Source organism: Eptesicus fuscus, chromosome 5 (assembly GCF_027574615.1).
Source record: "Eptesicus fuscus isolate TK198812 chromosome 5, DD_ASM_mEF_20220401, whole genome shotgun sequence".
NCBI lineage: Eukaryota > Metazoa > Chordata > Mammalia > Chiroptera > Vespertilionidae > Eptesicus > Eptesicus fuscus.
The window spans coordinates 3,490,542-3,502,357 of NC_072477.1; the positions used below are offsets into that span (position 1 = coordinate 3,490,542).

The window sequence follows — 11,816 nt, forward strand, 5'->3', positions numbered from 1 at the left end:
GAGGGGTGTGCAGAGGGCAGCCAATCGGTGGTTCTCTCTTATTAGTGATGTTTCTACCTCTCTCTCCCTATCCCTTTCTCTCCGAAATCAATAAAAATATTTTAAAAATAAAATAAAAATAAAAACTCAGTTTGTATGAACTGTAATCATAGGAGATCATTGTTGGCCAAGTGGTAAAGACAAGCTATTTTCAACAACTTGGTACAAGGGTTGTGTCTCAGAGGGTGAGAATCCCCCCACCCTTCTTTAGTTCTTACAGCTGGACTAATCCTATATAATAAAAGCATAGTATGCAAATTGTCCCCTCGATGGGGAGTTCGTCCGGGAGTTCGACCAGGGGGTGGGGCTGGCCAGAGGAAGGGAGGGAGGCCCAGACGGCAGCTGGCAGTCACTAGGGACCCCACCAGTGCATGAATTTCATGCACTGGGCCTCTAGTAATAAAATAATAGAATGGACACAGACTAGATTAACAGGAGAAAAACCAATCGAATACACTAGCATGGGGCTGGGGGAGGGGAGGGGAACTCACAATAAGATGCCCAGAACATAAAATGAAAGTCAAAGAAATGATCTAATACTTTTTAGACAAAAAAAAAAAAAAAAAGGATGAGAAATTGGCAGAAGAAAGAAAGTGCTCATTCAAAAGGAATCTACGAGAGTTTTGGGTTTGAGCAGTAAACTGGCTCTCACAGGTAGGAGTTCCCATTTATGTTGATTTGGCGAATCAGCCACTAAAGCGTTTCTCTCGTAGTCACCGGTCTCTCTGGGGCTTGACGGGGAAGCTGATGATGGGTACCACAGGGTTAGTAGAGATTTGCTATTTACAATCTCTGCTGCTTTCATTTTAGTTTACTTATTTATTTTTGTTGTTCATCTTCACCCAAAGGTATTTTTTTCCATTGCTTTTTTTTTAGAGAGAATAGAAAGGAGAGTGAGAGACAGAGAGAGAAACATCGATGTGAGAGACACATCGATTGGTTGCCTCTCACACTCGCCCCGACCAGGGCCTGGGATTGAGCCTGCAACCGAGGTACCTGCCCTGGACTGGATTCGAATCCATGACCCTTCAGTCCGAGGGCCGAAGCTCTATCCACTGAGCCAAACCAGCCAGGGCTCAGCTGCTTTTATGAAAGGAAGGAAGGGAGGGAATGAGGATGGAAGGAAGGGGGAAAGGAAAGGAGGAAAAGAAAAATAATAGATCCTTCAATTACCGGCTGGTTGGACCTCGCAGGGTAGTGTCTGAAAATGTGCCTGGTTTGCATGTATTCAACCTCCAGCAGAGGCAGCAAGAAGCCAACTTGCCAGGCCATTTGCAGCAACAGGAGGTCTGAGCTGCCAACCAGGCGTTTTCCTGTCACCCTCCGCCCCCCCTCGCCCCCCCGCACCTGCTGGTTGGGTAACCTGGGCAGCCACGGGGTTAACCCCGGCGCCTCTTCTTCCCCCCAGAATTCGTCTGCGCACTGGACGGCTCGGACGAGTTCCTGAAGCTGCGGGTGATGAACCTGCCCGAGAGCGTGGTGGCGGGCACCCACTACAGCCAGGACCAGTTCCTCCGGTCGCTGAGCAACTTCCGCGACCTCAACACCGAGGACGAGACGGTCTTCAACTACTTCGACGAACTCGAAATCCACCCCATACACATCGGTACGAAAGGAGCCCCTGGAGGGGATGGGAGTGGAGAGCCTCTCCAGGTGTCGGACCCCCCAGCCGACCCCCCGCGCAAGCCCACGGCAGGGCTGGGGGGGATGGCGGGTGGCAACGTCGCGGGACAAACAGGCCCTGCTCCTGGGGAGTCCTGCGTGAGGATTTGGCGGTGGAGTGTAGTTATGTGAAAACACATGGGTAGGTTATGAAGTGGAATACCACACTGTTATTTATTTTTTATTTATTTATATATTTTTTTATTTATTTTTAGAGGGAGAGGAAGGGCGAGGGAGAGAGCGAGAGAAACATTGATGAGAGAGAAGCATCATTGATCGGCTGCCTCTTGCACACCCCCTACTGGAGATCAAGCCCAAAACCCGGGCATGCGTCCTGACCAGGGATGGAGTCAGTGACCTCTTGGTTCATGGGTCAGCGCTCAACCGCTGAGCCACACGGGTCAGGCTGGAATACTAATTTTTTTTTAAATATATTTTTATTGATTTTTTTTACAGAGAGGTAGGGAGAGGGCTAGAGAGTTAGAAACATCAATGAGAGAGAAACATCGATCAGCTGCCTCCTGTACACCCCCCCACTGGGGATGTGCCCGCAACCAAGGTACATGCCCTTGACGGGAATTGAACCTGGGACCCTTGAGTCCGCAGGCCGACGCTCTATCCACTGAGCCACACGGGCCTGGCTGGAATACCACATTTTTAAAGGGCATTTCAAAGACATGTGTTTGCTGCTGGCTGCTGGGGGCCGTTTCCCCAGCTGCCTGGGGGCCGGCGTGTCATCACAGGAATGCTGTGGCCACACAGCTAGACCGGCCAGCTGAGCCCCGTGGCTACTCAGCAAAGCAAATAGCTCTTCCCTGCATGTCTGTGTTTCCTCTAAACACGACTCGGAGCTCAGCTCCCAGCAAACACCCAGGAACATGCTCTCATCCCCCTCCCCCTCCCCATCACGGTGCGGGCTCCAAACCTCAGCTGGCACCGCTGTTTCCACCCGCCTTGGCTGGGGGAACCCCTAAACGTCCTTTCTGGTTTTCTGGGCACTGATACTTCCTCTTTTGGGGAGAAAGCCTGAGCTGGGTGGGACCTTAGTGGCCAGGCCGACCCCTTGGGCCTCCCGAGGCCTCTTCTTCACCCCCAAGAGCCAGACGGGGCAGCATTCGGACCCTGGAGTATAGGGAGGCTTAGAGCTACTGTCGGCAGGAGAGCCCATTCCAGTTCTGAACCCGCCTCAGTTTCCTCATCTGTGAAACGGGACAATAATCCCTGGCTTGTAGAGTTGTTCCAAGTAGTAGCCGTAAGAGATAGGAAGTATCTGGCTCATTGAAGGAGTTCTAAAGCGGTAACTTTGTTTTTACTCCCAACGCTAAGCCATCAAATGGCCACTAAGAAATTAAAAGGTGACACTGCTTACAAATCTGCACCCCTCTGTTGCGCATCCTCGGAAGGGACTGGGTTTTGCCCTCACCGACCTGTGTCTGTGCATATTGGACGTATTTCACATATTTCATACGTAAGGACTTGACACCTACTAATTTGGAAAGGCCTCTGCCCTATTTATTAGAGAACGAGGGAAAATGGCGCGCACATTTCACAAAAACAGCCATTGTCTTCTCCGCAAAACCCCAGAAATTATTTATGGAGAGATCAGGAGAACCCCAGGGAGAGACCTCGAGAGAGACACAGTGATGGCGGGGGAGGGAGTGAGCGGCCATCGCGTTCCTGTCTGTTCCTGTCTCATTCTGTGCCCGACACGCTGTCCCCATCTGCACGCCGACAATCAGGAGATGGGGACAGCAAAGGGGAGAGGCGCGCCGCCTGGAGGGGCGCGAGGCGGTGGCAGGGTCCCGGGAGCAGCCTGGCCTCGGAGGGTCTGGCGGGGCCTGGACAGATGCTGGCACCGCGTTCCGTCTCTGCATCTGCCTCCCCTTCTCGCTCATGCCCCTTCCCTCTCTCGCTCTTTGGACTAGAAGCTCTCTCTCCTCTGTGGCTCCCGTGGCGGCCGTGGAGGCCAGAGTTTCCGGGTCACAAAGGAGCCAAGCCTAGAGCTGGACGTGACTCTCAGTCGCGATCCACATTCCAAGAAGGGCACGTCAGAGGCCACGCGGTGCCCCTGTGCCAGGCGCCCCTCCCCGCCCAGCCGGCAGTGCCCGGGGTCAGGGCAGAGTAGCGCTGGGGGCAGCACTGTCCTCTGTGAGCCTCCCCCCCTCCCCTCCAGAGGGAGCCTTTTCAAAGACGTCGCCTCAGGCACAGCAAGGCTGTGATTGCTAGAGGAATCAGGGAAAATACATTTAAATGTCGGCGTGTGGGCACCGGCACACGTGAGGTTTTGTCTCCTTTTAACGTACTTTTTTTATTGATTTCAGAACGGAAGGGAGAGGGAGAGAGAGAGAGATAGAAACATCAATGATGAGAGAGAATCATGGATCAGCTGCCTCCTGCACACCCCACACTGGGGATCAAGGCCGCAACCCAGGCCTGTGCCCGGACTGGGAATCGAACCCTGACCTCCTGACTCAGGTCGACCCTCAACCCCTGCGCCACGCCGTGGGGCTGCCTTTTTCCTCTTTTGGTTTGTTTGTACCCACTAACTGATAAACTGTCCCTGTCCTGCCCCTCTTCCCAGGCCTGCACCGGCGGTGCCTCTTCCCCAGGTCAGGGGGACAGTGTGTAACCATGGGTGGGGCGGGGCCATCACCGGGGTGTGCGTGGGGGCAGGGTGGGAGGCTCCCCGGGAGGAGGGTGTGGAGGGCTGAGTAGTGAATGCACCCACGGCGCACCCTTCGGGGCAGACACCTCCCAGGAGCACCAAGAGCAGGCTGAGGATTGGCTATGCAGTGACAGGGGGAGGCGGGGGGGGGGGGGAGACTCGTATTTACTAACAAGCCTTTCTCTCTCTTTTTCTTTTTATATTTTATTGATTTTTTACAGAGAGGAAGAGAGAGGGGATAGAGAGTTAGAAACATCGATGAGAGAGAAACATCGATCAGCTGCCTCCTGCACACCCGCTACTGGGGATGTGCCCGCAACCAAGGTACATGCCCTTGGCCGGAACCGAACCTGGGACCCTTCAGTCCGCAGGCCGACGCTCTATCCACTGAGCCAAACCGGTTTCGGCTCTCTCTCTCTCTTTTTCTCTCGGTCCTGATATCAACCTTAGTCAGGCAGTCCGCAGTTGGGACGTTTTTCCTCCTCTAGTAGGCTAACTGAAGTGGTTTAACTTTTAAAATCCATGAAAAACATGTCCCGAAAGAACTGAGTCTCAGAAACAGAAAGCAAAGGGAACCTGGAGGTCACCCAGCCCGGCCTCCAGCAGAGGCAGGACTTCCTTCGGTGGAACCCCCGGCCCGCGTGCTCCCGTCCTTGAGGAAGTCCACCCCCCCCCAGCCACCCCCACCCCACCCGGCCACCCCCCACCCCCCCTGTCCACCCCCCCCCCCCCGCACCCGGCCACCCCCCCCCCCCCACCCGGCCACTTACATCGGCAGTGACTGTCGGAGGCCGGCGGGAGCCCCCTCTCCCGCCCTGTGTGTCCCAGGACCGGCCTGATACTGGCCAGGGAGACAAGAAGTCTGCTCTGTGCCGGCCACTAGAAAAGGAGGCCCCAGGTGGTCATTCACTTAACTTCCCCCCACACGTTTACGGCTGAAGAATTTTCCCGAACACGGGCTCAGAGCGTGCTGCAGGTGGGCCCAGAAGGTCGCGTGTGCTGATCGCCTTCCTCTCTCCCGGTGTTTAAAGATGTAGGAAAGCTGGAAGACTCTCACAACAGGCTCACTATCAAACGGCTCATCAAAGAGATCGGGGCGCCTCGAAACTATGGGTTAACGGACGAGGAAAAGGCCGAAGAGGAGCGCAAGCTCGCCGAGGAGCGCCTGGCCCGGGAGGCTATGATGGAAGCGGACCGGGAGCACAAGGAAGCCGTGGAGACGGCGGAGAAGATTGCTCGCTGGGAGGAGTGGGTGAGTGTGTGTGTGTGCATGCATGTGCAGGCTTGTGTGTGCAGGTGCATGTATGCAGGCTTGTGTGTGTATGCATGTGTAGGGTTTGTGTGCATGTGCATGTATGCAGGCTTGTGTGTGTGCGCAGGCTTATGTGTGTGCATACGTGTGTAGGCTTATGTGTGTGTAGGCTTGTTTGTGTGTGCATGTGTGCAGGCTGGTGTGTATACATGCATGTGTGCAGGCTTATGTGTGTGTGTGCATGTGTGCAGGCTGGTGTGTATACATGCATGTGTGCAGGCTTATGTGTGTGTGTGCATGTATGCAGGCCGGTATATGCGCATTCCTGTGCAGGCTTGTGTGTGTGTATGTGCACGGGAACCTGTGTAGGGGGCCTCTGGCAAAGCCATTTAGGCCAGTTGCACTTCCAATCCTGCTAACAGAGAAATGTCACAGACATCCCCAAGTAAGCTTTGTTTATTAGTTTATGTGTCATATGTCCCATTTAAAAACGATGTCCATAACCTTCTGCTCAGTATAAATCACAACAACTATAACGAGCCATCGCCAGCAGTATTAACAACACACATCCTGCCCCGTAACGTTCTGCTGCGTGGCCACCTTGTGGTTTCAGTCATTTCCCTCCATTTCCCCCCCTGCCCTGGGGGTCAGCCTCATTCCACCGTCCTCGTTCCCCACTCTCACCGACGCTGCTCTGACAGCAGCTCCGAGCCTCGCAGCTCTCACTCCTCAGGGGGCAACGTGTCCTACCTGGGTTGTGGGCTGTGCCTTCCCGCTGGTCTCCCCAGCTCCGCAGGCGACCTTGCCTCTCCATCCCTTCAGGCAGCCTCCTGAAGTGCAGGTGCTCGGGGCCATGCTCCGCTCCCCCTCTTCACAGGCTCACCATCGCCTGAGACGAAAGTCCAAACTCCTATCGTGGCCCCCAAGGTCCTTGGGGCCCGGCTGCTTCTAAGATTTCCCAGCGCATCTAAACACGCGCCACCCGCACGACACACTTCTCACCTTTTAAAAAAATCTCTATTCAAAGTCATCTTTCCAATGAGCCTTTCCTGGACACGAGCCATATTTAAAATTCAACCCCTGCCCGGCCCTGGCCGGGTAGCTCGGGTTGGAGCATTGGCATGCTACACCAATGTTGCAGGTTCAGTGATGAGAGAGAATCACTGATCGGCTGCCTCCTGCAAGCCGCCTGCTGGGGATGGAGCCCGCAACCTGGGCAGGAGCCTGACCAGGAATCTAACCGTGACCTCCTGGTTCGTAGGTCGATGCTCCACCACTGAGCCACGCCGGCCGGGCCATCGGTTGATTCTTGTACGTGCCCTGGCCTCCAAGCCTGCTTTCTCGATTCTGAGCACACACCCCACTCTGAGAAACAAAAACTGATCTCATTGTTCATGTCTCCGATCACCAGCTTAACGACTTTCCCTACGTGAGGACGTCACATTCCTTCTTACGTTGCACGCTTTCCCTGCCCATGCTTGAGCTGTGTGTCTTCTCCTTATTATTTTGCAAGAACAACTCCTGATCAGGTTGTGCGAGAGAAACAGGAATGGCCCCGGAGACACCGGTATCCACGTTGTCCGGACCCGGCTCCGCTCTCTGTGGGTGGCCCTGTGCGTGTCGCTCTGTGTCCCAGTCTCTCCATGTGGAAGATGAGGGTGGTGATAGCACCTGCTTCATAGAGTCACGGTGGTGATGAGAGAGTTAATATGTGTGCAAAAGTGCCAACAATTGCCTGGCAAACAGTGTGCACTGCACTGCCATCAGATCTAGCTTTTTATAATATGTTGCAAATAATTCTTTCTCAGCTCATCCGTCATTGATCTGTTAACATCATGTACAGTGTTTCTTCTGGTCATAAAATATTGATGTTTAGCCTGGCCAAGGTGGCTCAGTGGTCGAGCTTCAACCTATGAACCAGGAGGTCACGGTTTGATTCCCCGTCAAGGCACATGCCTGGGTTGCGGGCTCGATCCGCAGTGTGGGGTGTGAAGGAGGCAGCCGATCCATGATTCTCTCTCATCATTGATGTTTCTATCTCCCTCTCCCCTCCTCTCTGAAATCAATATATGAAAAATATAGTGACAATATTTATGTTTAGATGCAGTCAAATCCATTAGTCTTCTCCCATTTTGATTCCTGGGTTTGCTATCTTGCTGGGAAAGACCTCTTTAAAAAAAAAAATCAGTTGGGATTCTTTACCTTGCAGGTGACAGAAAAGGGAATTTAAAATGTCTTAGCAGCCCTAACCGGTTTAGCTCAGTGGATAGAGCAGGGGTCCTCAAACTTTTTAAACAGGGGGCCAGTTCACTGTCCCTCAGACCGTTGGAGGGCCGGACTATAGTTTAAAAAAAACAAACTATGAACAAATTCCTATGCACACTGCTAAGTCGGCTGCTAAGCAGGACAGGCAGCGGCGGCAAAAACACCCGGCGGGCTGGATAAATGTCCTCGGCGGGCAGGATGTGGCCCGCGGACTGTAGTTTGAGGACCCCTGGGATAGAGCATAGGACTGTGGACTGAAGGGCCCCAGGTTCGATTCCGGTCAAGGGCATGTACCTTGGTTGCGGGCACATGCCCTGTAGGGAGTGTGCAGGAGGCAGCTGAATCGATGTTTCTCTCTCACCGATGTTTCTAACTCTCTATTCCTCTCTCTCCCTTCCTCTCTGTAAAAAATCAATAAAATATATTTTTAAAAATGTCTTAGCAATAGAGAAAAGGGATGGATTCATGTAGCAGAAAGCCCGGGGGAGGGCTGGCTTCAGGCGACGCTTGGTATAGGGCTCAGAAGGCACCAAGGACCTCGCAGCCCTCTCTCTGCTCCCTGGTCCCTGTCTGTGTCACCTTGGGCTCTTCCTAACGTGGCCCATGCACAGGAGGGGGGCTGGAATGATGGGCTTGCGTCCCATCTAAACCACTAGGCCCGGGGTCCTCAAACTTTTTAAACAGGGGGCCAGTTCACTGTCCCTCAGACCGTTGGAGGGCCGGACTATAGTTTAAAAAAAACTATGAACAAATTCCCATGCACACTGCACATATCTTATTTTGGAGTAAAAAAACAAAACGGCAAAAGCACCCGCATGTGGCCCGCGGGCCGTAGTTTGAGGACGCCTGCACTAGGCTGAGAAGGAAGGGTTTTCAAAGGAAATATGGAATCATTTTTCCCAAGGGAGGGTGGCTGTATGCTGAGCACGGAATAGCATGTCCACCAGACCAATGCCTTCTAGATCTTCTATTGTCACTTCTAGGACCCTCCCTCCTTCTCTCCCTCCCTCTCTCCCTCTCTCCCTCCCTTCTTTTCTTTATCTAGACAGCTAGACATGATTTCTGTTTAAGAAGTGAGGTAGAGACCCAGCTTGCTGTTTCCTAAATGACTGGCCCATTGTTATTCCACCGTTTCTATCAATGCTCTGCCGGTTGGAAGGCCACCTTTATAATAACGCGGTGAACATTTCTAGCATGCTCCAGATCTGATGCGTTGTGGGGTGAGTCGTGTGACAGTGTTCTCCCATTTCTGACTCTCTACCCCCACCCCCATGTTCTACTTGTAGAATCGACGGCTAGAAGAAGTGAAAAGGGAAGAAACCGAATTGCTCGAGGCCCAGTCTGCTCCCCTGAGAAACTACTTAATGACCTACGTTATGCCAACACTCATGCAGGGTCTGAATGAGTGTTGTAAGGTCAGACCAGAGGACCCTGTGGATTTTCTGGTAAGAGATTGAGGGAGTTTGTTTTTTTACTATCAATTTGAAAATAAAATATACCTGCATCTAAATGGGGAGCCAGTTGACAGAGAGAAATTGTGTGCTGGCATTTGGGAAGCCTCTAATGCCTTCGCAGTTTATAGTAAGATTAGAGGCCCAGTGCACAAAATTTGTGCACGGAGGTGGGGGGGGGGGGCGTGTCCCTCAGCCCAGCCTGCACGCTCTCCAATCTGGGATCCTTCTCACAATCCAGGACTGCTGGCTCCCAACCTCTTGCCTGCCTGCCTGCCTGCCTGATTGCCCCTAACCACTTCTGCCTGCCAGCCTGATCATCCCCTAACCACTCTCCTGCCAGCCTGATTGACGCCTAACTGCTCCCCTGCCGGCCCAATTGCCTCTAACTACCCTCCCCTGCCAGCCTGGTCACCCCTAACTGATCTCCCCTGCCAGCCTGGTCACCCCTAACTGCCCTCCCCTGCAGGCCTGGTCCCCCTCCTACAACTGCCCTCCCCTACAGGCCTGATCGCCCACAACTGCCCTCTCCTGCTGGCCATCTTGTGGCAGCCATCTTGTGTCCACATGGGGCGGCCATCTTTGACCATATGGGAGCAGCCATCTTTGTGTTGGAGTGATGGTCAATTTGCATATTACCTTTTTAGATAGTATTTTTTAAAAAAAATTTATTGAATTTATTGGAGTAACATTGGTTAGTAAAATTGCATAGGTTTCAGGAGTATAATTCTAGAACACATCATCTGTATACTGCATGTGTGTTCCCCACCCAAAAGCAGGTCTCCTTCTGTCACCATTTATCCCCCTTTCCCCTCATCTACCTCCCCCACACCCTGCCCCTCCTGTAATCACCATACTGTGGTCTGTGTCTATGAGTTATTTTTTTCCTTAATCCCTTCCCCCTTTTCACCCAGCCTCCCAGGCCCCCTCCCTTCTAACAGCTGTCAGTCTGTTCTCTATCTATGAGTCTGTTTCTATTTTGTTTGTTTATTTTGTTCATCAGATTCCACCTATAAGTGAAATAATATGGTATTTGTCTTTCTCTGGCTGGCTTATTGCACTTAGCTATAAGAAGATTTTTATTACTCATTTGGAAGTAAAAGGTTTGTACACTTTTATTTTTAAACTAGAGGCCCGATGCACAAAGATTCGTGCAAGAATGGGCCTTCCTTCCCCTCGCTGCCAGCACCGCCTTCGCTCTGGCCAGAGCCACCTTTTTGCCTTCCCACGCTGCCCAGAGGCCTGGAGTGGCTGGGGTGGTGCGGAATGCCTGCGTCGTGCGTCCCGCCCTGCCCCTGGCCGCTCAGTGCCTATGTATGCAAATTAGCCCACCATCTTTGTTGGGTTAATTTGCATAGTCACTCCTGATTGGTTGGTGGGCGTCACAAAGGTACGGTCAATTTGCATCTTACTATTTTATTGGTGTAGATTGTACACATTAATAGTACAAATATATGACCCATAAATATCTTGAAGTACCTTCTAATTGCTGGCTTGCCTTTATTCTTTCTTCACTTGTAGGCAGAGTATCTCTTCAAGCACAATCCCGCAACCCTGTGAAGCTGGACGGACCCCGAGCCATAGCCCTGCCCGGAGCTGGAGATGACGCTGACATTGTAACTGACATTGCAGTTTGAAAAATTGTTTTAAGATATGCTTCCCCAGTTTTTGGAAAATTCTTTACTCCCCACCCCCCCCCCCCCAGAAGCAAATATTTTATGAAGTAAAATCATTAGGAAAAGCTACATGGCAATGAGCGACTCCTTCATTAAAATGGTATTTGAAAGGTGCGTTTGGTCAGGTGTCTGTGACAGAGCTCACGGACAGGCAGCGATTTGGGAGTTCAGTCTTAGTCTCCGCAGTCTGCACGCTGCTGTTTGTAGTGACTGATAGTGTGGGGAACGTCAGACCACCTACTATTTGCATGAGTAGGCTGGTGAATTTACACAAGGTGTTATGTACGGCCCAAGCACCAGTGGCGCTGGACACGGAAAGGGACACGGAAGTAGTGAGGACGTGGATGCTTTGTGAGTCGCAGTGAGTCAGAGGGGCCAGCCTTCCCCCAGGCTGCTTTCTGAGATCAGGGCCAGGGCCCGGCCAGTGAGTCGGAGAGCACGAGGAACCTCTGCAGAAACACTCGTGTAACTGAACAGATAATTCTATTATCTGTGATCACCAGAAAGTGGCCGAACATTTTTAACCAACTCACTGTACCACGTAGGCCTGAGCAATCAACCGTCCGGGCTCTTCCCGTCCCAAAGGCCCTGTACTTCCCAGAATTACACCGAATGAGAAGTTTGTTTGGGTTGATTTTAACCGTGTATCTATTTCATCCCTTTAGATAATGTAATCTGAATATAGCCGGGCTATTTTCTTACTGTGATAAATACACAGAACATAAAATGTATCATTGTAACCATGTTACCGTGTACAGTTCAGTGACACTAAGTATGCTCCGTGTTGTTCACTCACCACCACTGTC

At 52.2% G+C, this 11,816-nt stretch overlaps 1 protein-coding gene across 1 annotated transcript in view; it reads left to right on the plus strand.

Moving 5' to 3' along the window:
* Positions 1 to 11,045, plus strand: part of AK7 (adenylate kinase 7) — a 40,155-nt gene extending 29,110 nt beyond the window's left edge. Inside the window, exons 15-18 of the mRNA XM_054715440.1 lie at positions 1,448 to 1,645; positions 5,398 to 5,618; positions 9,170 to 9,328; positions 10,856 to 11,045. Of these exons, the coding sequence (XP_054571415.1) occupies positions 1,448 to 1,645; positions 5,398 to 5,618; positions 9,170 to 9,328; positions 10,856 to 10,894 (617 nt within the window). The 3' untranslated portion in view covers positions 10,895 to 11,045. The remainder of the gene's footprint in view (positions 1 to 1,447; positions 1,646 to 5,397; positions 5,619 to 9,169; positions 9,329 to 10,855) is intronic.
* The last annotated feature ends 771 nt before the right edge of the window (positions 11,046 to 11,816 follow it).